Source organism: Mercurialis annua, linkage group LG4 (genome assembly GCF_937616625.2).
Source record: "Mercurialis annua linkage group LG4, ddMerAnnu1.2, whole genome shotgun sequence".
NCBI classification, from domain to species: Eukaryota; Viridiplantae; Streptophyta; class Magnoliopsida; order Malpighiales; family Euphorbiaceae; genus Mercurialis; species Mercurialis annua.
The window spans coordinates 37012274-37040023 of NC_065573.1; the positions used below are offsets into that span (position 1 = coordinate 37012274).

At 29.7% G+C, this 27750-nt stretch overlaps 2 protein-coding genes across 5 annotated transcripts; one reads left to right on the forward strand and one right to left on the reverse strand.

Annotated features, from left to right (window-relative positions):
- Window positions 1–9900: 9900 nt before the first annotated feature.
- LOC126678206 (uncharacterized) lies at window positions 9901–15390 on the reverse strand. 4 transcript variants are annotated; one of them, XM_050373109.2, is made up of 13 exons: window positions 15271–15390; window positions 14987–15179; window positions 14850–14892; window positions 14317–14523; window positions 14028–14176; window positions 13884–13917; window positions 12576–12988; window positions 12446–12494; window positions 12251–12376; window positions 11797–11901; window positions 11562–11653; window positions 11322–11475; window positions 9901–10382 (listed from the first exon to the last, which is right to left on the reverse strand). In XM_050373109.2, exons 2-13 carry the CDS (start codon window positions 15151–15153, stop codon window positions 10116–10118), a joined length of 1806 nt encoding a protein of 601 aa, XP_050229066.1. In that variant the 5' UTR covers window positions 15154–15179; window positions 15271–15390; the 3' UTR covers window positions 9901–10115. The 4 variants fall into 4 exon arrangements, with proteins under 4 accessions (XP_050229066.1, XP_050229064.1, XP_050229065.1 ...); XM_050373107.2 differs by having other exon boundaries at window positions 14987–15182; window positions 15271–15386; XM_050373108.2 differs by having other exon boundaries at window positions 14987–15191; window positions 15271–15381.
- A 7690-nt stretch (window positions 15391–23080) lies between these two features.
- LOC126679007 (glucan endo-1,3-beta-glucosidase 2) lies at window positions 23081–26926 on the forward strand. The gene is made up of 4 exons (XM_050373946.2): window positions 23081–23411; window positions 24958–26211; window positions 26355–26382; window positions 26546–26926. The coding sequence occupies exons 1-4, from the start codon at window positions 23321–23323 to the stop codon at window positions 26697–26699; spliced, it is 1527 nt and encodes a 508-aa protein (XP_050229903.1). The 5' UTR covers window positions 23081–23320; the 3' UTR covers window positions 26700–26926.
- The last annotated feature ends 824 nt before the right edge of the window (window positions 26927–27750 follow it).

Sequence of the window (27750 nt, forward strand, 5' to 3'; positions counted from 1 at the left end):
GGGCATTTGCCCCTCTTATTTTTTCAAAAAATACAATTTTCTATATAAAGTTAATTTTTATTTGTATTAGTTACCTAAAAATATTGGCTTAATTACTTAAAAACCACCCACCTTAAACTTTTTTTTCGTTTATACCCTGACCTAGGAAAAAATTCATTTATACCCTGACGTATGTGTTTATGTTTCGCCTTTACCCCGAAGCACTAAATTAACCTCTTTTTATTTAGAAAAAAGTTTAAAATAGTCCTTCATTTAGAGAAAAATTCATTTATAATTAAACTCTAATTAGTTTAGATTAAAAATGAAGAACTATTTTAAACTTTTTTTTAATGAAAAGAGGTTAATTTAGTGCCTCGGGATAGAGGTGAAATATAAATACATACGTCAGGGTATAAATGAATTTTATCCTACGTCAGGGTATAAACGAAAAAACAGTTCAAGGTGAGTGATTTTTAAGTAATTAAGCCAAAAATACTATATATTAATCCCTTAATTTTAATAAATTTTAAATTTTACATATTATTTATAAAAATAGTACATTTTGTCCCTTTTAGATTTAATTTCTGCCTACGTCACTGGATAAAATATGATATTTTTACTTGTGAAACAATGTAAATATTATGAATATAATTAACAAATCAATAAACACCACATTAGTTAATTAATATTATTTTAAAAAATAGATGATGTTATAAATTATTGTTAATATTATAATCATGATTCATAAAACAAATTATATATAATGGATGAATTATAATCAGTAAATATTGTTGATGTAACTTTTTTTTTTGAGAAGATGTAAATATTGTTTCTAATTTATATGCACTCGTATAATGTTGCTAAAGAATTTAGAAACCAAATGATACGTGTCCTAAGATGAACTTCAGAACAAAAAGCCAAAATGGGCACCCACCACCAAATCATGTTTCCACCTCACCAACTCAGATTTGTGCGCAGCCCATGCTATGATGTGGCCCTAAAATCCATTTGTCCAACACCTATTGGCTAACTTTTGTTACTTGTAAAGTGGATATCAACCTGGACCCAGCAAGTACGTGAAATAATTGATGTGACTGGCTCCACTCATAAAAGGACGCGTGGAAAGTGCACGCGGTGAGTGTGTAATAGTCAATAGCATATAAAAACCGTATTTGACTTTTGTTTGAAATCGTTATCGAAGTGATTTGCTGGTCAAATGAATTAGTGATTTGGTGCATTAGTTCTCAGCTCCCCCATTTGTGCTCCCCTTGTCACCATCATCCAAATCATCGACTAGTATAGTATTACTCACTTCACTTGGTGGTTATTTAAATTCAAATTAGCTTTTATTTTTGTTATAATAATAAATGTCATCAACCTTTTTTTTCATAATTATTATGATAAACGAAAATAAAAAATATAGAATTTTTTTATATTAGTAAAATAATTTGTTCTTATATTATAATAAAAGAAAATAAATTCAACCTGAAACTTTCAAAACAATTATAAGGATAAATAACCCTAGGGTAATTTTGTATTTTAGTGACCAAACTTTAATTCATTTTAATTTGATTACTAAACTTTAATTTGTTTTAAATTTAAAACTAAACTTTAATTTTATTTCAACGGGAGATTTTCTAGAAATAAAATGCATGTGGTAGCCATTTTTTTTTATTTTTTGCGCCAAAAAACTCAATTTATGCACATATTATGACTGAAAACTCTTCACTATAATTATTCATAAGTGGCACATTTTCAAAAAATATAAGCAAAAAACCATTGGCACATGAAAAAATACGGTTGTCACGCTATTATTTTGGTCAAAACATCAAAGTTTAATAATCAAAATGATACGAAATAAGATTTAATTACCAAAATGTAATAAAGCGATATTTTGAATACCTCTGCAATCATTTATCCCAGTTATTATGTAAAGGCCATTTTAAAACCACAAAATTGTTAAATTAAACCAGAAGATTAGTTCAACTAATATAGAATTGATGATAGTTTAAATTAGGCTGACACATTGGATCTTTGAACATATGAAAACATTACATAAAACCTATGTTATATTGTGAACCATCTGGACTTTGGCTCGGACTAGCTAGCTCCGATAAAGTGCCGATATGTCGGCATATACATACGACAATTTTGACACTAAAACATACACTCAAGTGGTTACTTTGAGATCTATCAAATCTAATTAGTACAAAATCTTAAAGATTGAGATAACTATAGAATTGATAATTGGAATTAAACTATTCATGATTGTGAAGTAGATGAAAGTGATTTTTATCTATAATTTTTTAACGCTATTTTTTCTGTCCCGAGTTTATATTGCACTTTTCATTTAGATTGTCCTAACTTATAGCCTGATTTTATTTTTTACAAATGAATTAACTTAAAAACTATATGAATGACATGTAGTTGGATTAGCCCTAATCACTCAAAAACCCCTCACCTTTATACTTTTTTTCAATTCCACCCCGACGTTGAAAATTTGTCAATTTTACCCACTTTTTAATTTTCCGTTTTCAATTGTACCCCAATATTTTAATTTTTGTTAATTTTTTTACTTAAATGATGAAATCATTCAATTAATTAAGTCTAAACATGAAATTAAATTCTTTTTTATTCAAAAAAGTACAAATAAGTTCTTTATTTTTAAAAACTAACTAAAAACCATGATCAAATTAACACTAATTTAAATTCTTAATTAATTTAACTAAATTTAAATAAATTTTAAAAATATACAATCAATATATGCGAGACATGGAGAATGTTTTAAACAAATTTCCAAACGCAAAAGACGTTAATTTAATTTTTCAGGGTACAATTGAAACACAAAAATGCAAAATAGGGTAAAATTGACAAATTTTCAACGTCGGGGTATGATTGAAAAGGGGCTAAAAGGTCGGGTTTTTTTAAGACATTAGGCCGTTGGATTATGAGTAGTCAACTAAATAAAATTATATATAGTTTTGGTTATGATAATAATTTTTAATTTTTAATGGTAAAATTTTATATGCACTTCAGGAAGGGTACAATGGAACATTAAACAAAAATCGCCTATTTAATAAGGTTACAATGGAATATTGAACAAAAATTTTCTATTTAATAAAGCTAGTAGATAGTTAGTATGATTCTAACTAAAAAAAGTAGTATAAATTGAACAAGAGTCCATTGAGTCAATTATTTTAATATTTATTTTCAATTATGAAATTGACGCGAATATACAGATTTAATTTAGATTTAATTTTATTTGATATGATAATATCGGATTAATTTTAATATCTTTTTTTAATAAATTATAATAGTCTGCTTGTTGATTCTACTCTATTTTATCTCTTGTTATTTATTTATTTTTGAGAGAATATCTCTAGTTATTACTTAATCCTAAATTTGAATCAAAACAAGAAACATGAATTAAAGAAAGTGCAAAAGAAAATGTTGACGAGTAATCCACTAATGGGCAACTCAAAAGAAAGTGTATATATATGTGTATCCTGGCTTTTATGTGAGCTTTTCGTTTGCAAATCCCATGGTTACGTTTAATAATGACAAAATCTAATCATTAATGGTATTTTGTATTTACTATTTTAATGTCATATAAAAATAAATAAAGCCCTACTCCACCAAACTTATGCCTCTAATTTCAATAAAATAAATGTTGGCTTTTATAATATTCATGCATAGATAGGTAGATGGCAAAACATATAATCCTATTCGGAAAATAAGTCACAATGAATATGAAAAACGTCCAAAGCATATAATAATAGGTTCATTATGTCAAATATTAAAGCTTTTCGATTTTTTAAAAATTTGTTATTTTTTTTAAAAAAATTGTAAATTTATCATTATTTGACCACTGCGCCGAAAATTTAGTTATTTTACAAAGTTAATTCAATTGTATCCACGTGACATGTCAAGTTGGTATAAAATATAAAAGTATATTTTATCCGAACCACATTACATTTAAATCGGCAACTCTTTTTTTTTAATTTTTTTTTTAAAAATACACATTTAAAAGCTTTATATTAATTTCGAATAATTAGATAGATTTATAGTAAATTGACCAAAGTGAGATAGATTTATAATTTTTTAAAAATAGAAAAAATGCGACTCTTTAACACCATTAAATTTGTTAGTATAAACGTCGAAAGCATACAATAATTAATATGCATTTATAAAAATAAGAAAAAAAAGTAGAAATGTGAAAAGGGTATGTAGCTATATCATGTGTGTCCTTCAAACAATGATTGTGTTCCATGGAAGAAAGTAGAAAGGTAGTGGAAGAATGAATTGGTAGAGAGATACAATAAGCGAAGAAGATTGCAGAAGAACTCATTTATATTTTGTTTATGAATTCTGGATTTATGGTTTGTTGGCAGCTTTACATTTTTTATTTTAACAAATTCATTTGCCAAATACTGAGTGGGGTTTTTATTTTAACAAATTTTTTTAGTTTGTTGGCAGCTTTACATTTTTTCATTTTAATCGCGCAGTTTAAATTTTCTTATTTTCATGCACGAATTATCACTTTTTCTCAAATTCATGCACGGTGCAGAGGTGCACTCATCACTCATTAATGTAAAATGACCTCCATTTCAGCGAATTATACCAATGGAGCTGTGACACCTAAGCACCGTGCATGAATCTGAGAAAAAGTGGTAGTTCGTGCATGAAAATGAAAAAGTTCAAACTGCATGATTAAAATGAGAATACGTGTAAAGTTGGTGAATTTTATGATATTAATCCAACAATATAAGACACAATGAAGCATTGTTTCTTTCTTTAATTTTGTATCATAAAAGTGATCAACTTAAATACATTATCATTCTAGTCATTTTAAAAATATTTTAAGTTTTAAGAATACCCCACTTCTAGATATCAAATTATTTAAAATCTGTAATCAAAATACTTTATAAATACACCAAACTAATGACAAATGTAATTTTTCGTCCATATCAAATTTTTAGTATTTTACGCAGCAGGGATTATAACGAAACAAAAATAATAACGTAAAAAAATAGAATGAAAATGTATTTAGCCAAAGAATTGTCAAGATAATAAAAATGATAAATATACGCATATTTCATAAAAAGTTAACCGTTAGTATGGTCTGATTTGTCAGCCACTTTTTATAATGTTGGTGTATGGCATGGGACGGATGCACAGTAAGTTACTGGGGCGGTTGTGGAAGAAGAGGGGCGGTGTCTGTTTCAGATGATGCGCATGTACTCCATAGGGCCCTAAAATCTTGATCTATCTGCCTTATGTTTCTTTTGTGTATTTTATGATCCTTTTTTATGAATCAATGCTCCAATGAGTGCATTTTTTTTCTTTCTTTAAATGTCCTTTAAATATAATATCCATTCATGCATTTACTAATTTTTAGCAATTTTTTTGACACATCTTGTTGTAGCAATGCTTTTGTCATCTTGATGTCAGAAATATTACAAGTGAAAAGGTGAATTGCGTTACCATATATTCTCTTGCATACTTAGGTGGCTTCACCATTCCACTCGAAATATTAAATTTTTATTAATTTTTTTTTAATATCATATAAGTTATATTATTATTATTTTAATATACATTTTTTATTTATACTAAACAAATATATCATTTACAGATCTTATTAAACAGGTATTCTACCAGCAAACATACTCTAATTAGTAATAGGTAGTTGGATGAGTAGCCAATTTTTTTGGTTTAATCATAAAAAAAAAATATCCCATTCTTTTTGATATTTTTGTTTATGGCCAAACTTTCTAAATCTTTAGTTTAGTCTATTTTTCATTTTTCAGTTTCAATTATAGTCAATTGCTCAAATTAAAGTGAAATAAAATTTAAATATATCGTTCATAATGCTTCATATTATTCTAATTTATCATTTTACCATAAAAAAATACAAACATGAAGTAATATGAAGCGTATATTGAATTTTTTTCCCCTTAAAATTTGAGCAATTGGCTATAATTGAAATTGAAAAACAAAAATGGGCTAAATTTTAAAATTTTAAAAGTTTGGGATATAAACAAAAAAAGTCTAAAAGTTTGAATTTTTTTTACTATTAGGCTTTTTTTATTATTTCCTTCTTAATAACCACAATATTAACGTGTATAACAAAGTAAGAACTTTTAATTTGTACTTGCATATAACGGTAGATCGATCTCAAATGAGCAAATTCTACGGTGAAAAAATAATAGAATCTTTACAGAATGAAATTATAAATAGCACCCAATTTTTCAAAAAGTATAAAATAAAAGAATACTCGAAGACAATATTCAAACAGCCCCACCATCAAAACATTCAACAATATTTGAAAATCATCTACCCTATTTTAAGTTCCATCACTTTCTCAAACGATGATGATAAAAGTATACAAAAAGCCCCTTTATATTTTATTATATACTATTCTAATTGATTCTCTCATTTATATAATTTTATAGGAACCTTATCTTCTGCAACTTCCATTAATATAGGCATTCTCATGCTTCATTCTTCTACAATATTCTTTTTATTTTGGATTATGCAAAGGTGTACCCATTTTTTAGATTTTGGGGTATCCTAAATATTATTGGACATAATTAGCAATATATGATATGGAGACATCATGTTTTGGAGAGTACACTACCCAAATAATTAATCATATCATTTTACATAAAAATTATTGAGTAAATAGATTCAAGACACATAACCCATTTATATTTTCATATCCATTTCCTTAGTCTTTGATGCGATCAATTAAATTTTGGCGGCAGGGTTACTTGTATCAATCACTCTATCACACATATATAAATCTTTTTATAGTTAAAAGTCATTTCAGTTTGTTGAAGATATAATGGATAATTATTTTCCTTTTTTGGTTTGGTAGGATGAATCACTTTGTTGGCAGTGGCGGAACCAGAATTATTTTTCAGCCCGGGCTAAATAATTTACTAATTTAGAATAAATTATTAAAAATATGTGATTTAGTCAAATATAGTTATTCTTCTTCTAAATTTTATAAATTTATTATGAGACTCCTCGTACTTAAATATACACATGCTTCAATAAAATATTATTTCACCACTCAAATTTAAAATTAAAACATTAAAAAATTAAATTTGTGGTTTTAAATTAAAATGTTTATAATTTATTAAGTTTGAATTATTTTACACTTTAATAGATTTTTTGTGTAACATTATAAATGTAAACTAATTTAAGCTTTGATACTAAACTAAAAAGATGAAATAAATTTATATAATTGCAAAGTATGAAAAATCATTATTTAAAAATATATTTAAAAAAGTTATTAAAATAAAGGAAAATTCGTGGTTTTATAAAATTTATTAAGTTTGTATTATTTTACACTTTAATCCTTTTTTGTGTAAAATTATAAATGTAAACTAGTTTAATGTTTGCTACCAAACAAGAAGCATCAAATAAATTCTTATTAATTTTTTTTTTAACAGAGTATAAAAAGTAATTATTTTGGATAAAGCATTTAAAACTTCTATTAAAATAAGGAAAAAGTGATCACATGGATTCGAACCCCTGAGGTCTACGAAACATAGACAAAATGCCGATTGACTCATCCATTAAGCTACAATAGTTATTTGTTAATTCTGTTTACAATAATATATATATATTGAGCCATGGCTGAAGCCTACCCAAGTCTAAGGGTAGTTCCGCCACTGTTTGTTGGTGTCTACCACTTTATACATTTAAAAGAAATAAATTTAGAATGTCAGCAAATACTATAAAAATATATGGGTTTTAACTTTTGTATATATCAGTTATTATTGGATGTATTTTGCACATAGCTCGTAATATAACAAGTTAATTTAAATATTTAAATGAATTTATTGTTTAGGAATGAGGGCATATTTCCATTTGAGGAACGTTACAATTTATACTTGGAAGGCAAAAAGAAATGGACATCTAGTAATTAATTTTGATTAAATATTTCTTTTCTATTTCAGTAATGCATAATTTTTAGGGTGAGCATTATGATAATGTAAAGAAACGAAAGGGAAGAAATATGAGTTAAAAGCACTTATGAAAATAACATTTACCATAAGACTACATATATATGTCATGCATAACGTCATCGAAACTTTTTATTTGTTCAGATAATTGCAAAAATAAACTATAAACTTCAGCGATTATATAATTTAAACACAAAATTTAGTTTTAGTAGTGTAAAACAAATTATTATTCTTTTATAATTCAAAAGACCAAGCAAATTCTAAAAAAAAAAAAACTGAGTTGATGGTGGAAGTTGGAACAGTACGGACATAGAACAATCATATGGTAGGTAATTGTTTATCTTATAATTTTAAATTTATTAAAAAATAGTATTAATATAGAATTGAATAGTATAGTATATTATAGTATTTCTACCTCAAAACTTATAGTATGCCCACCTTAAATTTATAATTTGTCAATCTTACCCATCTTATAAACTTTCAGTATAGTTTTATTCGCCTTATAAAAAAAATTCTAAGTCCGCTTCATTCATATCAACACAATTTTTATCGAAATATTATTTAATGTTCCGAATTGAAAAAAAAAACAATAGTGTATATTTTCGATCATCAAAGTGAAAATTTATATTAAAATGACAAAATATGCTAAGATTTCTAATTTATTTTACGGTTAATTTTTTCTTTATTTTATTTTTCTTCCTTAAAATTATAGGACACAAGACAACCTCATAAAGAAAGTATTAGCCACGGTCGTCTATGTAACATGTGGTTATATTAACATGCACTTGGATGGTTGCTTTTCTTTCTCATTTTTGTATTTTGGAAGGGAAAAGTAAAGTAATAAATATTTATAGCATTCTCATGAGTGAAAGGGAACATAACTTTTGGAGAAAGTTGGAGGTTCCAATCAATCAAATACTTGGATTTGTGATGAATCAAAAAGGAAGCAACCCATTGGTGCAAAAGTTTTAATGTTAAATGTAAACAATGATAACAAACAAAGAACAATGAAGATGACAAGTTTTGTTGTAGTTTTCATTAATCATGAATGAGGTCACCCTTATGTAGTCTTTTTTTTAGAAAATTATTTCCCCATCTTAAAATGATTTTGTTATAGAAAGCAAAATGAGTAGGAGTCTAAACAGACTCGCACAGTCTCATAGTGTAAAGTACATAAGAGTGTGGCCTTGTAGTCGGAATATTCACCTTATATCTGGAGATTAGGAGTTCGAACCTACCTCGCGCAGAATATATTAATATATCATATATGTATATGATGGTATATAAATTGTTTGGTATATCCATATCTCTATATTATTTTGTTGCTCGTATGCAATGATATATGAACGTTGATTATTTGTAATGACGAGGACTTGCCATCAAATGTGCAGCTCACGTCTACCTCATGATAAAAAGATAGTATAAACATTCAAATTTAAAAATATTAAGTTCAAATGTCTCTCCCATTCATATAAAAAAATAAAAGTTCATTTTTTGAGCTTCGTGATTCTAAATATTAAATAAACGTGTATTCTTACTTATAGAAATTAGAAGACAAGTCTTCTGTTCTCAAATAAACAGATCTTGATCTTCGTCATAAACGGATTCAACTTGTTTTATCAGTTCAGCTTAAGGTCTTTAAGGGTCGGCCAAATAATGATCCAAAAAAGGAGTCTCGAATGTAGCTTAATTGGAACCTGGACTATGGAGTCTAAAATTATTAATGAAAATAAATTTAATAATTTGTCCAATACCAAAATTTTTACTTTGGATTCCGGCGAACGAATAATCATTGAGTCCTCCGAGCTCCCTCTAATGGAAAAATCAAATTTAATGAGGATCTCAAAGTTGGCTTGGGTGACATTCTCATATGCAGATCTCGACTTCAAGCCTCAACGACACCATATTCATCTATTTTAGACAGTGTTTATCATCTTTATAGTGAACGTAAAGTAATAATATATTCATGTTATGTAATTCACAGTCCATCAAGCCTCCAACACACACACACATGTATATGAAATACAAATCAGATTTGAATTTTTTTAAACTTCAGACTTGGATGACCTATTTTGGATATTTTAAGGGTTAGATTCACTGTGCACAAACCTAGTGATTGCTTCATCTATCAAATTCTAACAATAAGCACACCATGAGACTAGATTACAGTTCCGTCTTAATTTCAGGGGTCTCATCATCCATAATTTCTGAAGATTTTTCCTGAATACTAGATGAAACCAGACTTCCCCCTTTATAACCATCCATCAGTAACTTACCTATTTTTGATTTCCATTCTGACGTGTCTTTCTCATTCTTCCTGTCGTGAAACACTCTGTCACGGTAGTTAAGCATAGTCCCCAAGCCGCTATTTGGTACCCAACCATACTGCATTAACACTTTCGCCTCGCCCTCCGCTAAATCTTCTCCAACCTTAATCAAAGATTTACATGCAACAGAAAACAGAGGCAGGGATCAATGAGCCATAATAAAAATGCAAATGCTTCAACAAATAATTATATTAGTGTTGAGGATGTTTGTGAAGCTAAAGCTACATGTTAAGGATCATATATCAATTTATAATTACTAATTATAAAAAACATGTGGTGATAGCACTTGTTAAGGTCAAATTATACAACAAAAACTTTCATAAAAAAACTGCTCATAGACCATCAAAATCATTCATTGGCACAGTTTCAGGCTCTATAAATTTGGAATAGATATGCTTATGAGGAATATGCATTTCGTTCACACCATACCAAATCTATCAATTTGGGTTCGGTTTTGCACACTTCATAAAACTTTATCTTTAAAAAATTTACGGAATGAACTTGTTTAGTCATATAAGCTTCGCGGATCATTTTTAACATGAAAAAACTAATGTCAGAGAGTATTGAAATGGAATAATGTTATTCATGGTATTTCAGAATTCTGACTTATCCTCAACCAGTGAAGGTTGAGGTATTTCCCAGTCCCATTCAGAAGACTAAGAATCTGTGTAATGAATTTAGGAATAAACACAAGCTGACCAGTGCTTACAGTTTGATTACGAACTTCAATTATATCAACACATTTGTCGGTTTACAGAAATGAGTAAGTTTAACCAGACGAGCCTCTATTTTGTGTAAAGTTTATGCATATACAATGCATTAGTACAAGTTTACATATAAGCTACGAAATGAATTAATTGTGCAACTGAGCTTGTGCAACTGAGCTAGTCTAAGCATGCTTAGAGCATGAACTATGCATAGAAATAAATACACAAGTAACCAACACAGGAAAAGGTGACTTCATATGCAAGTGCTCCAATTGATTTAACCTAACTACCATATATAGACAAACAGTGCACAGAAAAAGCATTTAGGTGATTACCGTTAATGTCTTATTCTCAATTAGGTTAATTCTGCCACAATTAGTAAGTTTCATACAAGTCACCAACCGCCTGACCTGCCAATCAATGGTTAGGGAGTCAACTAGCTCAAAGAAGTAGGTTGCATAGCCATACTCAGGACGTTCCATCACTATTCTGCAATCAAGTAAAACCCTTTACCACTATTTGCCGGTGCCAATTAGCAGAAATAAACTTTAGGAAAAAAAAAATTCCAACATTACCTTTTATGCCTTTCAAAGACAAATATAAATGACTGGAGATCTCGACACCAACCCCATTCAGCAGGCCAATTGCGGAATCTAAGATATCGTGTCTGAAAAGGATAGGCCATCAATTAATGAAAATTGCAAAATGCTTTTGTAAATATTGGATAAAGGAAAGTAAAAAAAAATACATATCGATTTATTGTTGACCTTAATCGTGTTAAAATCACCACATTATGTGCTTATTTATTACCTGCTCCACAAGTGAGAATAGACAAGCCAAGCAATAACTGGGTTTTGTACCCTTTGTGCACTTTAAAATACCAAACTTTAAAAAGGAGCTCTGGTGAAAAAATATCTGTGACAAAGAAATAAAGTTGGCGTCAATGACATCACAAAATGAAAAAAAAATATTTTCTGGAAGATAAAACTCAGTACAGTGCTACTATATTGTAAGCTTTCTTAATCCAGAGGAACTTTAACTAGTTGATAGCAAAAGTTTGTACATGAGAAGGTCAGGAAATTTTTTCCCACTTCCCACGCCCTGCCCCTACCTCACCACCTCTCAATTAATAAGAGGTCAGTAGACACACAGACGAGAGTGAGAAAAGAAACGAAAAGAAAAAAAATTGAGTTGAATTTCACAAACACACAAAAATCTATCACTGGATAGAAATCATAACGTTAGGAACATGTGTTTGATTAACCTTTGATATAACAGCTTCAAGATCTGCAAAGCCATCTTCAATGAATGATTCATCAATGGGTTCATCATTTTCTGTCTCTCCATAAAGCTTCATTTCATCAATTGACACCCCTTGTTCAATCAACACCTGCCAAATAAAATAATCAGATAGAAAAAACTGGATGTCATGAGAAATGGTAAAGCGGGCGTCCTTTACCTGCAGAAGTCCGGGAGCATCTTCCTCTAGAGCTGTTTCAATTGAATCCCTGTGATTATTTTCAACAAGAATAAGTATGCAAGAATGTAAAAGAGCAAATAAAAAAGAAAAAGCAACAAAAATACATTACGTGGCAGTTTTCTTCCTTTTCCGTGGCCAACTAGTACGTATTGGGTTTGTAGCTTGCATAACAGTAGGGCCTTCCTCAACAGAAGGGAAACCTTTCCCCGAGCACTGAAAATTGTCTGAAGTATTTGATTTGGAATCTTTTTCTGGTATCTGTAGCTTCATCCGCTGTTGCAATTGCATGTCATCTACCTCATCTCTATTCAGTTCAGCAGAGACATTCACTTCACTCTTCACAGATTTTATGTTCAATGAGAGGTTAGCAGCAGCACTCATGCCTGGCTTGTGCAATTCACTACTATACAATGGTTCAGCCTTCACTTTGGCCAAGTTTAACATAGTTGAACTGCGCATGCTATTTCTTCTTGCAGGTATATTAGTAGTAGTCTTTATTGGATTTAACTCCACGGGTGTCTCCTGAAATTATATTAGTAGAAGTAATAGATATCATATATTCATGAACAAAAAATAAACTCTCGTATGTCCATAACATAGTAACATGTCTACATGCTCTTTTCTTATGTTCCTAAACTGATTCCTTTTAAAGGTTTACTAATTCAATTTCACAGTGAAAAAACCATAATTTTAGGACACAGAGAAAAAGAACAGATTCCTACTTTTCCTTGAATTGTTGATTTAAAAGATCAACATGTGTTTTGCAATCTAATCTGATCTAGACATCGGATAAGCCAATAAGGCAATTCGCAAATATCAATGCGGAGAAGCCCACCTTAGATATGTTCCATATAAACATACATATTGTCGGGAAAGAATTAAGACTTTAAAACACTAAACTAAGGTTTGTTATAAAAAAAACTAAAATAGGTGTCACCGCCTCATAATAAAGCATCTGCAAATGGAACGAAATATACGATAGCAAAGCATCTCAAAAAGTGACACCACTTTTACAAAGCCTTTGTCACACTACACTGCATCTGCTTAAAGACACAGATATCAAGCAATGCATTTATCCACTACACACTGCAACCAGTTATACATTTACCAACCGCTGCACTTGGAATACAGAAATAAGTTCCAGAAAGAAGAATGAGATTGTCTAAAGTTAAGACATAACCGAGTACAGAGTCACAAGTAAATGAAAGAGAACAGGCATAAGCCTCACTTGACTTACTTCATTGCTTTCATTATGAGAAAGCCATGAATAAACTAAATATTCAGTGAGAAAGGAAAAGGCTTTCAGCCAAGAGATGCAAATGAGGATACCTCAGATACATTAAAGCAGTCTTCAACTACTGATTAAATGAAACATAAAATATATGCCATTTATCCGATGAAGAAAGCAATAAATTACCTGTCGAACTGGCTTCTCCGATCTCAATAATTTACTGCGATAGAAATTAAAGAAAAAATGATTAGCAACATAAAGAAGTATGTAAGAGTTAAGAGAGGGAAAGGAATAGACCTCAAAATTTGGAACATAATTTTAAAAATATACCTTAGAAGGAGCATCCTCTGCCGTTCTTTCAGTACAATGTGATCCAGATCATCTGCAAAGTCCTTCCAGTCTCTGGAAATTTCACTATCAAGCTTCGGTATTTGCACATTACCATTAATGGTGCAGCTGGCGCTGTCTTTTTGTGAACTCTGCAAGCAAAAACTCTCATTTGTTTTGGCATATTTGGTAGCATTGAATTTGGCAAACCTTGCATATATTGGCAACTTATCCAATACAAAGGCTATTTAATAAATTCTAAACATTATACGTGATCTGAACAAACATTTACATGCGATTCAATTTCAGGGACGATACAATCATCTGGCAAGGCCGTTACTTGACAAGCAGAGTCCTTTTCTGAACACTTATCAGCTATACCACAACCCGCTTGAACTTCATTGTGTGGTGCTACAAGATGAACGGCAGAAGAAGATTTAGTTTCATCATTTTGCAGTTGCATTGACTGTTCATGAGTCTCTTTTCCATTTGGAAATCCCTGAAAATGATATTAAAAAACAAATGGCAGAAAACAACGTCGGTAAATGCACTAGCCAGCCCTTCCATACATAAAATTCACCCATCAGTCATCATCAGATAGATAAGAAGGAAGTCAAATCAAAAATAAATCAGGAAATTTCTTCTATGATTGATTGATATAAACATGAACTACACTCAATAGATAAATGTTAGAGCAAACAAAATACTGAGTATCCCAATATACATAAACTAGTCTGCATAAGCTTAAAAAAAGTCAATCAAATTCGTAAATAATTACAACAATAATAGTAATTCTTACTGCTAACCAAAATGCCTCTAAAATACCTGAGAATCGAATTCATTTTTTATATCACCGTTCGTCAGAGTCCTGCAAGTTCATTCAAACATAAGTTTCATTGTTTTATAAAAACAAATAAACCTAACATAAAATAAAATAAGAGAGCTGAACATAAATTACTCACGTTGAACTGGTATTGTTATTATTAGTAGTAGAGCAGGAATTTATGAGCTTGCTTGACAGTAACATTTGACGACGGAGCAGGAACGGAACATGATCGAGCTCATTGGACCAATCAATTTCGGGTTGAGGCTCCGTTTTTATCGAAATTACACACGATTCAGCCATCATTTTTGTGTCATATGCTTTCTTTAATGCTACTAGAAAAACTAAAACGAGGTAAATTATTCTGTTCAGGTCAGTGAAAACACCGCGAGAGCGAGAGAGATAGCGGGAAAGGAGTTGTACCTCGAAAAGTTAATTAACGGCGACAGGTGGCGGTGGCGACGGAGGAGAGAGCAGTACTGCAGAATCAGACAGTGAGTCTCGGTAATTTTTTTCCCCTAATCACTCAAAACCCCCCTCACCTTAAACCCTTTTTGTAATTATACCCAATGTAGAAATTTTTTCAATTTAACCCTAATTTGCCATTTTGTATTTCAATTGTACTCCAAAATATTAAATTAACCTCTTTTCATTAAAACAAATTAAAATAATCATTCATTTTTAACCTATATTTAAATTAGACCCTAATATTATTAATAATATAAAAAATTAAAGATTATTTTAAACTTTTTTTTAAGTGAAAAGATGTCAATTTAATGTTTTGGGGTACAATTGAAATATAAAAACCTACATTAAGATACAATTGAAAAATTTCCTACGTCAAGGTGTAATTGCAAAAGGGGTAAAAAAGTGAGGGGGTTTTAAGTGATTAAGCCTTTTTTTTTAGAAATTTGCACAAAACACTCCTTTTTTTAACTTATTTGTTCTAAATACCTCAATTTCAAAAATTTACTTTTTTACTCTATTTTTCTATTATTTTTAGTTGTACCTCAATTAGCAAAATAACTCGTTTGTATTTTTACTCTCCTCTTTTAAACACATGCATATTTTATTTTTCCTTTTTTTTTTCTCTCCTCTTTTCCTCTTTCCTCTTTCTCCTTTTTTTTCGTTTTTTTCTTTTCTCTCCCATTTTCTCTCTTTTTTCTCTTTCTTCCTTCTTATTTTTCCTTTTTTCTCTCTTCTTCTTCTTCTTCTTCTTCTTCTTCTTCTTTCCTCGGCAACTTTTTTTCTTCGTTTTTTTTGAATCTGTTTTTTCTATTTTCCACATTATACAAATGAACTTTAAAATAAAAAAATTGAATAAAAAAAGAGCTTAATAGATAATATGATGGTAATAGATGAGAAAGTTCTTCTTCTTCTTCTCCTTCTATTATTTTTCTATGTTGTTTTAAATTATTGTAGCATCGTTTTTTGGAATTTTTTATAACTTTTTTTTGAAAAAATCGTAATGTTCTTCATTAATGATATTTTGACCTGGTTTTCAAATGTTTTAAATTAATTTTAGAAATCGTTTAAAACTGTTTTCTCGAAACTGTTTTATACTGTTCAAAACCTTTGTAAACGGTTTGAAACTGTTTTATACTGTTTGAAACTGTTATTTTTAAACTATTTGAAAGTGTTTTTTAGAAACTTTTTTGACTGATTGAGACCTTTGTAAACGGTTTGAAACTGTTTTATATTATTCGAAACTTTTGTAAACGGTTTTGAAACTGTTATTTTTAGACTGTTTGAAAGCGTTTTTTAGAAACTGTATTAAACTGTTTGAAACTTTTGTAAACAGTTTGAAACTGCAATTGAAACCGTTTGAAACCGTTTTTAATAAATTTTTAATGAGAACAAATAAATTAATAATTTACAGTTTTCTTTATTTTTAGAGAAAGTTATGATCGTTAGATTTGAATTCGAAGTGAAATTTGAAACTATTTGATTACGAATTAAAAATTCGAGCGGATCGAAATTAAATTTGAAAGTCACAATAAATTTTTAAAAAGTAATGATATAATTAAAAAAATCAATTTGTTGAATTGTTATGAGTTGAAGATTTTGAATTTAATTGTTGATTTATTATTGTTTTTTTCACTTTAAATAAGCTGAAGAAGAGAAGAAGAAGAAGAAGAAAATAGGAATAAAACATGTTAGGTATAAGTGGAGTATAAAAAATAAAGCGCAGAGTAAAAACATAAGTGGCTGACACGTTTGGGGTATGTAAATCAAGTTAGAATTTTAGGGTTATCAAATGTTAATATTTTTTTAATATAGGTAATTAGCTAATTCTTTTTTTTTAGGCTTCTTTAAATAAGTACCCTATATGGCTATATTTAATTAGATTTTTACTGTTGATCAAAAAAAAATTGATGACATGTTTTTTAAGTTTCTAAATTGCACAAATAACTTTATGATATTTGAGGATTACTGTCAACTATATAAAAGGAAGGAAGTAGTTAAAAGTAAAATCTCCTACAAAATCTCAAAGCATAAATATATAGCAATTAATATTCAAGAATCTTTAATAATCTTTAATTATAGTAGTTGATAATTTGAATTATATGCCATAAACGGCAAAAGAAAACCAAAAAAATAAAATGATTAAAAAAATGAAAACAACAAGCATTTGAAAAATAAAAAAAATCCAACAAAACAAAAAAATTCATCAACTCATCATAAACAATCAACAAATATGAATACACAATATAAATTCATTTATTTGTAAAAAAAACTAATACACTGTCAGTTTACATGTAGTTAACCATTAATAAATTAAATTTAATAAAAAAACTATTAAAATCATAAAATCATTTTTAGATAAATCTAACAATAATATATCCTAAAATTAACAGTACACCAAATTAATTAACTGTCAGTTAACCAGTAATCACTTATTAGTTAACTTTAACTAATAAAAAAAGATAATTAACAAATTTTTTATTTTATATTCAATATTCAGACAAAATACGGTTTGGTTAACCAGCGGCATACTAACAGGTTACTAACGTTAAATTTAAAAAGATTTTGTTTAAAATACACAATTCAAATTTACTAATGATTTATTCAAAATAAACTTTATTACAAGTTTACCAACGGTTGACCCAACGTTTACTAACAGAGTACTAAATATAAAATTATTGGTGTACCATTAATTAACCATTAATAAACAACTACAGATATATAAGTGAAAAAAAATTACAACAGAAAATCAGTAGCATTATTGGAAGACATCCAACAGTTTACCCAAAGTTAACCATTAGTGTATTAAAGAATAAAATTATTAGTTTACAATTAGTACACCATTGGTTAACCAACAAGAAACATAACACTAAAACAGAATTAAACATAACATTTAACCAAAATCATAAAACAAGAACCTTAAACAAGAACAAAGTAACATTTTGTTCACTGATAACAACTGTGTTCATAAACAAAAAAAACAAATGAATCTCTGTTGACCAAAATTCAAGCGGCGGCGTGGATCATCACCTTCATCGATCAAAATCAGTGGCGGTCTAATATGAAGCTGCCGCCGTTCGTGAATAGATGGCCGACGTTTCCTCAGAACCAAAATATGAAATTGGAAAGGACTTTCACGGCAACAACTGGTTCCTCAAGCCGATTGGAAGGAAAAGATGCTTATTTGAAGAAAAAACAAGAGATTAATTGCAGAGAACCGATGTAGCCACCATTTTCAAGTGAGATCTGACTCAGATTGTAGAAGCGATGGAAAACTTTTTTCTCTTGTGCACCAAAAATTCTAAATGCGTAGGTTAGATTGATGAATTAAATGGTCAAAAATAGTGGAGAGTTTAATGGCAAGAATCTCGCATGAATCTTAAATTACCAAACTTGGAAGATTGTAAAATAGTTTTCCCTTTTAATGAAGGTACAAAATAACAATAATAAAGGTTATTAAATTAAAAACAAACTTATAAATTGTATATATCAAAAGAGAGATTGTATATTTCAAAACAGAAATTGCCACCGTATGTTTGAGAATAAAATAGGCTTAGCCCGTAATATGTGTAATTTTCTCTTTTTTTTATGATTGCACTGTAATTAATTTGGCTATGGGCTATACTTGTTCATGGTTGAGCTATCGAGTTTGGGTGGACTTGGCCCAGACTTGAGCGGGCTTAAACATGTTGCATCTATGTTCAATTAATATGTTTTCTTCAGTTTTTGCAAATTTAGGATTTAAATTAATGATTTAGTTATATGAGAGAAATAGATTAGATTGCAGAACTTTTTGCATATTCACTGTTATTTAAATTGGGCAAAAATTTAACTTTTGCGTTTTCTTTTCTTTTGACCAAGTCCCATGTTCTTGATGTGAATATTGCCAATTGCTTTGGCGAGCTGGGTTTCTAGTGTTACTTTTCTTTCGGCTTAAGTCTGAATTTGTACCATGTAGCATGATCTCTGCTAGTTTAATAGTTTTCTTTTAAAGTTCAAACTGCAGAAATACTTAGAATTAGAAGTTCAAGTGTTGCCTTGTTCATGTCTCATCATTTTTTTATTAAAATAGATTGCATTGACTTGTTTACTATCATTAGTTTCCTTCTCAAAGAACTTTCATTGCTCTTTTTTTTTTATGAATTCTAAATGATAAAATTGCTATGAGAATTTTATTTGCTCTTTTCTCTGCATTGATTCGTCCTTTGGCTACCTTGCAGGAAAATAGCTAATGCTTCATTTTGCCAGAGTTGGTGCCTCGCGTCCTACGCGGACTATAGCAAGACCCTGCATTCACATCAAATGATGAAGGCAGAAATCGTTTATTTAGAAGGTTAATTTATAAATTTAGATTTTTTAATTTGATTATTGTCCCTTAGATCTTAGATCTATTGCTTTTTTTATTGTAATTATTTAGATTTATAATTTATTATTGTATTTTAACTAAATTTAATTTTTAAATCTAGTTATCTTGACTTATGTATTTGGGTGACCTTTGATGGTTAGTTTAGTCTTATTCGATGATTATATTTTTACAGCTCTTATCATTCTTTTTAAAATAGTTTACTTAATATGTCAAAAAATCGTTTATCTAATTTTTATTATTATCAATGCAAATTTTAGCATTTGATAAAAAAAAATAATCTTCCAAATGCATTAGAACATAATCCCTTTAGTCGCTTAGCATACAAACTTATGTACAAGTGGAGTTCAGGTTTACTGAGATGGTCAAATATGGGTTATGTCAATCATGATCATTGTAATAGACTTTGTATTTGTTTTATTTTAAATATAAAATTGTTTTATGTAATGTTGGTATTTATATAGTATATGTGACTATTTATATGAAAATTGTCAAATTAAATAAATTAATATTGTAAGCAATGTAGGAAACATCATTCAATGGATTATAAAGTGACATGTCGCGTTATTAAAACTAACTGTGTTAGCAAAAAATAGATGGCATGAATGTAGTGTTTGGATATCAATTTAAAGTCAAGAATATTGGGTTATGTTGTTAAAACTTAAACGTTAAAGACTATTGGGATAGAGATTAAAGTTAGGGGACTGTTTATGAAATTACCAGGTGCACTTTTGAACTAATATTAAAATATAAGCGTGTTTCTTAGACTAAAAAGTCATGTAAGGCTGATTTGTTCTTAAACATAATGAACAAAAGATCATTCCACCCCCTCGTTTTGCCACAAAATACTAAATAAGTTATTTTCGAGCAAATGAAATTCAACCCACAACTTAACAAAATCGGACAATTCAACCTACAACTTGGCAAAAACGGATCAATTTCACCTTTTTGATAAAAAGAAAAAAGTAGGATTATCTAATTAAAAAAATAATCATAATTAACACTAATAAAGATCTTAGATTAAACACTAATTTAAATTATTTTTTAAATGAAAATTGAGAAACTTTTTTTAGCACTTTTACACTTCATACCTTTCTTTTTCATTCTCAAAGAGAATGATACAGATCGAGTTCATCTTCAAAGATGATGAATCCAGATCTGAGTCCATTCTCTTTGAGGATGAACTCGGCTATTTATCTTAAAAAAAATGAAGACTAGGTGTATTACGTGACGGCAGACGATGGCTCCTCCGGTAGTTACGGAATGTAAAAAATTTAAAAAGTAATTCTCAATTTTGGTTTAGAAAATAATTTAATTTTTGATGTTTTAAAATATAAGAGGAAAATTAAAATTTAAAAATTCTTAAGCGTTAATTTAGAAATGAGATAAACACTAAGCACAATTTTAATTTTTTTACCATTTCAAATTGGAGGGTGTGTTTCATTCTCTAAGAGAGGTGCAATTTGATACGGAAGCGATAAGTTGAGAGATTCGTTTGACTATTTTTGTTCGAAAATGACTTATTTGATATTTCGTATCAAGTTGAGGGGTGAATTGATTCTTTATTCATAAAAGAATATGTTTTTTTTTTTAAGAATATGGTTGGTAATGGTATTTTCCAATGGCTTAATTCCTTAAAAAACCCTCACCTTGTATTTTTTTTCGTTTATACACTGATCTTGTAAAAACACCATTTGTACCTAATTTTGAGTTTTTATGTTTCATCTCTACCCAAAAGCATTAAATTGTACTCTTTTCATTTGAAAAAGAGTTTAAAACAATCCTTCATTTTTAACTTATATACTAATTAGATATTAATGTTATTAATAGTACAAAAATACAATCTTTTTTAAAAAATTAAAAATAATAATATTTTTTTTATTTTTTTTAAAAAATATTTCCGAATTTTTTTAAATTTTTTAAAAAAATATTTCCGACAAAAAAATTTAAAATAATAATAATTTTTTTTAATTTTTTTATTATTTTATAAAATTAAAAAAAATTAATTATTTGGATGTATTTGATTATTTTTTAAGTTTAAGGATTTATTTGTATATTTTAAAATAGAAAAAAGTATGTTTTAAACTCTTTTTCAAATGAAAAGAGTATAATTTAATGCTTTTGGGTAGGGATGAAACATAAAAATCCAAAATTGGGCACAAATGGTGTTTTTACAAGGTCAGGGTATAAACGAAGAAAAAGTGCAAGTTGGGTTTTTTTTAAGGAATTAGGCCTTTTCCAATTAGGATCAAAGATAATGATTTTGCCTATTATTAAGGGGAAAAGGCAAAGGATGAGGACGTGGAAAAGGCAGCCAATAATCATAAACAAGGACAATAAATAAATTTGACCGTTGAGAGTTATGTACCGTCGGCCCCACCATCTCACTGTTTGTTTGTTTTGTACTAAAAGGGGCCCACTACATATTTTTTACACATTCAAGAAACAGTTAAATACAACAAGCCACCTTATGTTAGCCCATGTAGACACTTTCCATCTTATTATTATAAAACTAAACATTTCAACCCCAACATTTCTTTATAAATGAATTTATTAATTCTTCTTAATAGTTAAGCATCTAAATCTTGATACTGCTTTCAGAATATAAATGAGACTTTTTTTTGGACAATGAGATATACAGTATTTTATAGCATAAACTAATTACATTTGAATGTATTTAAAAATATCAGTATTATCTTCTTATACAATAATAAAAAGTTTAAAATATGGCTTGATTTAATTTTAAAAATGAAAAAAAAAAATAAGAAGGAATGAAAATATGATCGATCTATTAAAATATTTATTGGTTGAGTAAAAAAATAAAAGATGGAATTTTTTTAAAAATTCGATCATATTCTCACTCCTCATTTTTATTTAAAATGGAGAATTGATGGTTCTCATTGATGAAAAAGGTACTCTTATCTTATAAGTTCTCTCTGTTTTGCAATTGTCAACTACTTTTATTTTGTATTTTTTAAATAGTATAAAAATAACAAAATGAACAAATATTTTGTAACAAGAATGTATTTTAATCAAACATGAATAATTCAATTTTTTTTTGTTTTATTCTCATTTTTCAAAATTTTATTTTCTTCTCTTTTAAGTGATACTCAACTCAAATATTCCTTCATCTAATTCTAAACTCTAAATTTCACTCCTTTATTTTGTAATTCTTGAATTGCTCATGGTAATATAAAGTTAAACAATGGACTAAAATCTATAGCCTAAAATAAAAGAAGAACAAAATGCTAAAAAATTGAAAACATGAGGGACTTAACAGCAAAGATCCCTGCAAGAAACGGCTAGCAAGCAAGCAGCTATTGGTCGGTTTAAGCAGCAAAAGTTGCATTGGGTTTGGGTTTCTTAGCATAAATCCAATGCATAAATACTACCTATAGGTTACTGTGTCCTAAACAATTTCTGCAGATCAAATCTTGACCCTTCATTCTCTGACAAATGTGTCCACGTGATCACTTAATTCAACACAATTTTATTTTGCTTCTTCTTCCATATATATTTCTTACCCCACTTTCTTTACTTTCTTGCTCACTCTCACCATTTTTCAGACTGAAAAACACAGTCTCTCTCTATCTGCATTATTAAGTTTTTTTTCTTTTTCATTTTTCTTGAAATTCTTTAAAGAAAATGAGAATGGTATTGAAGGTTGAATCCATGGTTGTTTTTGTGTTCATTCTTTTAGCTTCTGCTTCTGCTTCTCTTGCTTCACTTGATGAAGGTCAGCTTTAGTTCTTTTTTTTTGCTATATTTTTGTCTATACATTGAGTTTTAGTGAAGATTTTAGCTTTTTAGCTAAGTGATTTTGTTTTAGTGTATTTAATTAAGGAGATTAAGAGTATGATAGAAAAAGGGTAGTTAGGGGTCTTAAATATGCATATTAAATGCTAGTATGTGAATGTTTTTCTAATTTATTTATTTTTAAGGAGTAAAGTTTTTTTTTATATATGTCCATTTACTTCAACAATGAGCAAAATGAATAAAGAAAAAAGATGGCAGCTCATAAATTGTTTGTATTTAGTCTTTGTTGGTGTCTGGTCTATGCTTTGGTTGTCCAAATAGTAAAAGAATTAGGGATACTAAACTCTGTAGATCATTAGACTTTACTCAAATTACAGAAAGATCACTAAAAATATTTTTGTTATAAAATGATCATTGAACTATACTTTTTACTACAAAAATGTTTATGTTGTTACAAAAACAACACTAAACTTTTCGTGAATTACAAAAATGTCACTAGATAATACCTCTTATTACAAAAAGGTCATTGAACTATGTTCCTTTTTGTAAATTTGGCTTGCCACGTAAGCAAAAATATTGTGTTTTTGCTTAAAACGCAACGTTTTAGATGGCTGAACCCCTTTGTAATAAAAGTTTTAGTTCAATGACCATTTTGTAACAAAAGTTTTTTTAGTGACCTTACTGTAATTTGAGGAAAGCTTAGTGATCTACAGAGTTTAATATCCAAGAATTAGAGAATTTAGGCACTTTTTCTTGGACTTAATGACTCATTTGAGTATGGGCCAAATAGCTATGTTTCTATATTTATTTCGTATTCCTTAATATATTGAAATACTTTTACTCTTGCCCCCAAAGCATGGATGAATATGTATAAAATTATTCTACAAGATCTAGTAGTAGTATATCATTAATTCATTATATAAATGTAATGCCAGCATGCTTGATTAACATTTAACTGTTATTTTCTTCATTGCATATTTGGTAACTTGGAGAAATGCCAATGAAATATACTAAGAACTTACATAGTTCAAATGATGTTATTTTATTAACAAAAGTTGAACTGCAAAATATTTTGCAGACATGATCCTCAAATGCCATACTAAACTCCCTTAGGAGTGAGTAAAATATCAGAGCTTCATTTTCAAGAGAATAGATAGATGCATGTCTTTTATTAGAACAAAGAGTGGTACATAGTAATTAATTTACTTTGAATTAAAATAAGGAGTGGTACATGTGTTTCAGTGTTAGTTTTTAGAGAGGAATGGAGAAAATTTGAGATAGAGAAGTTGTAAAAACGGGTAGGTTGTGAGGAATTTAACTTTATTTTCATCATTTCTTCTGCGTATTACTTTGCAATGAGTAACTCTTGGTGGAATTAATGATCATTTATGTATTCCATAAGGCTTGATCACCATCCATTTTGCATGGAAACTTGTCGAGTCTTAGTTTTTGACATTGTGATTCAGAGTTTGTTTTAATGTATCCGTTTCAATTTATTTCTAACAAGTGTGTTCCCCTGCTTGCAGAACCATTTATTGGTGTTAATATTGGAACAGACTTATCGGACATGCCCCACCCAACTCAAGTAGCAGCTCTGCTCAAAGCTCAGCAAATCAGGCATGTCCGATTATATAATGCTGACCGTGGAATGTTAGTTGCGCTTGCAAATACTGGCATTCAGGTTATGGTCTCTGTCCCCAATGAACAGCTCCTAGGAATCGGTCAGTCAAATTCCACGGCTGCGAATTGGGTCTCCCGCAATGTTGTAGCTCATTATCCAGCCACTAATATCACAGCCATTTCAGTAGGTTCCGAAATTCTCACCACTCTTCCGAATGCAGCATCGGTCCTTGTCAATGCCATGAAACTCATTCACTCGGCACTTGTGGCGTCCAATCTAGATCGCCAAATCAAAGTTTCGACACCCCTTTCTTCCTCTATTATCCTTGATTCTTTCCCGCCTTCGCAAGCTTTCTTTAACCGGTCCTGGAATCCTGTTTTGGTTCCCATGTTCAATTTCTTGCAGTCTTCAGGCTCGTACCTCATGCTCAATGTATATCCTTATTATGACTATATGCAATCAAACGGTGTAATTCCGTTGGATTACGCACTCCTCAAGCCTCTTGCTCCCAACAAAGAAGCTGTCGATGCCAATACTCTGGTCCACTATTCCAATGTCTTTGATGCAATGGTTGATGCAGCATATTTTGCTATGGCTTTTTTAAACTTCACCAACATTCCTGTTGTGGTGACTGAATCCGGCTGGCCGTCTAAAGGCGACCCTAATGAGCCAGACGCAACTACAGACAATGCCAACACATACAACAGTAATTTGATTAGGCATGTTTTGAACAAAACTGGAACCCCAAAACATCCTGGAATTGCTGTTAGTACATATATTTATGAGCTTTATAATGAAGATACAAAAGCTGGACCAGTTTCGGAGAAAAACTGGGGACTATTTAATGCAAATGGAGAGCCTGTTTACATTTTGCACTTGACTGGGTCTGGTTTGGTATTAGCCAATGACACAACCAACCAAACATTCTGCACTGCTAAAGACGGTGCTGATCCGAAGATGCTGCAGGCTGCTTTGGATTGGGCATGCGGACCTGGAAAGGTCGACTGCTCATCTTTGTTGCAGGGCGAATCGTGCTATGAACCAGACAATGTAGCTGCGCATGCGACCTATGCCTTTGACACATACTATCATCAGATGGGGAAGACTCCTGGAACTTGTGACTTCAATGGAGTGGCATCTATCACTACCACAAATCCAAGTAAGCTCCAAGTTATTTAAATACTGCATTGCGTATCACAGCTACTTATATTATTTATATTTATTCAAGTTCGTTCCGATTAAATTTTGTTGCTGTTTATACATAGCTCATGTTATGATAACCTATTTGTTACAATGGTGTAGGTCATGGCACCTGTTTATTTTCTGGAAGGTAAAATTTGCTATAATAACTCTATACTTATCAATTGCATACACTTATCAAACACACGAGTATATTGTTATTTGCATTAGGCATTGTACATTATTAGCACGCATATTCTGCACGTAGCACGGAGAGCGGACGTTGCTAATTTGTCATGGATTTCTGTTTGCAGCTCTGGCAGGATCAATGGCAGTTTAGTAAACATAACAGCACCATCTATGAATTCTACAAGCTCCGATTCGCCTGCTCGAGACGCCTGTCACAGAAGATTCATGAGCATGTGGATGCTTGTAGGAGTTGTAATGTGGATCTTAGTTTTGTTGTAGAAGCTAGGTGGTAAATGGTGAAATGTTTTGCAAACTCGTCCAATTTTTTGTGGAATGGTTTTCCATTTTTACCTCTTCATTTGGTGGAGGTTTGAATGGATTTTTGGGTTAGTGGCTAAATTAAAATTTTGTACAAAAGAAGCTGAAAACAAGCCTGGACTGAGTTTGGCTTCAAAACTGAATTCTATCATTCTTTTCAATGAGAGCTGTGATTGCTATTCCATTTACTACCTTTGTGCATTGCAAAAAAAAATCCATTTAAAATGCTACATATTCATTTATTTTTATCAGATTATGTAAAAACATCAATTGTCATTGAGCTATTAACCATAGCCTGGTTGTGATCTGAAATCAGAATTCTTGTAATTTATGATGCTGTTTTCTTTAAATGAGAAAATTAGAATCTGATTAGGTCATGTTTATGGTTTAAACTTTAAAGAAACCCCTCAGAAATTGGTATTTTAGCATGTTTTACCCCCACAATGTTGTGGTAAAATTCGATTGAAGCATTATGTACAAATTGGAGTCAAGTTGATATAAAATTATTGGAAAATTTGAAAGTGAGAGAAGAAAACGAGACAAAATGTCAATCTATTTTTTTTTATTCTAAGACCTAATTGACCATTTGCACCAAATGTAGGGGCAAAATTAACCTTCATTGAATTTTAAATTAAAGCAACCAATTTTTATATAGGGTCGGATTGAAAATGACCAAAATGGACCCGTTTTGCGAAAACCCTAATGCTATAGCCTATAAAACCTTTCCCTTACCCTAATTCATAACCTCAAATTCAAATTCTGATTTTTGTTTTCATCTTCCACTAAATCTCTATGTTCGGATCTAACCGGAAAGCATCTGCGTATCATTCTTCGAAGCTGTTTAATTCATAGCTCAAAGAATACGAAAAGCGATGCAACATCAAGAAATCTGTACTTTATGGACAAGCAGATTTCAAATCTTTGTATTTCAATGAATACTTGCTTTTTCTCGAAAGTTCTACATTTTAGTAATTTGCTCAATGATGATTCATTTGCTTTAACCACACTGAAT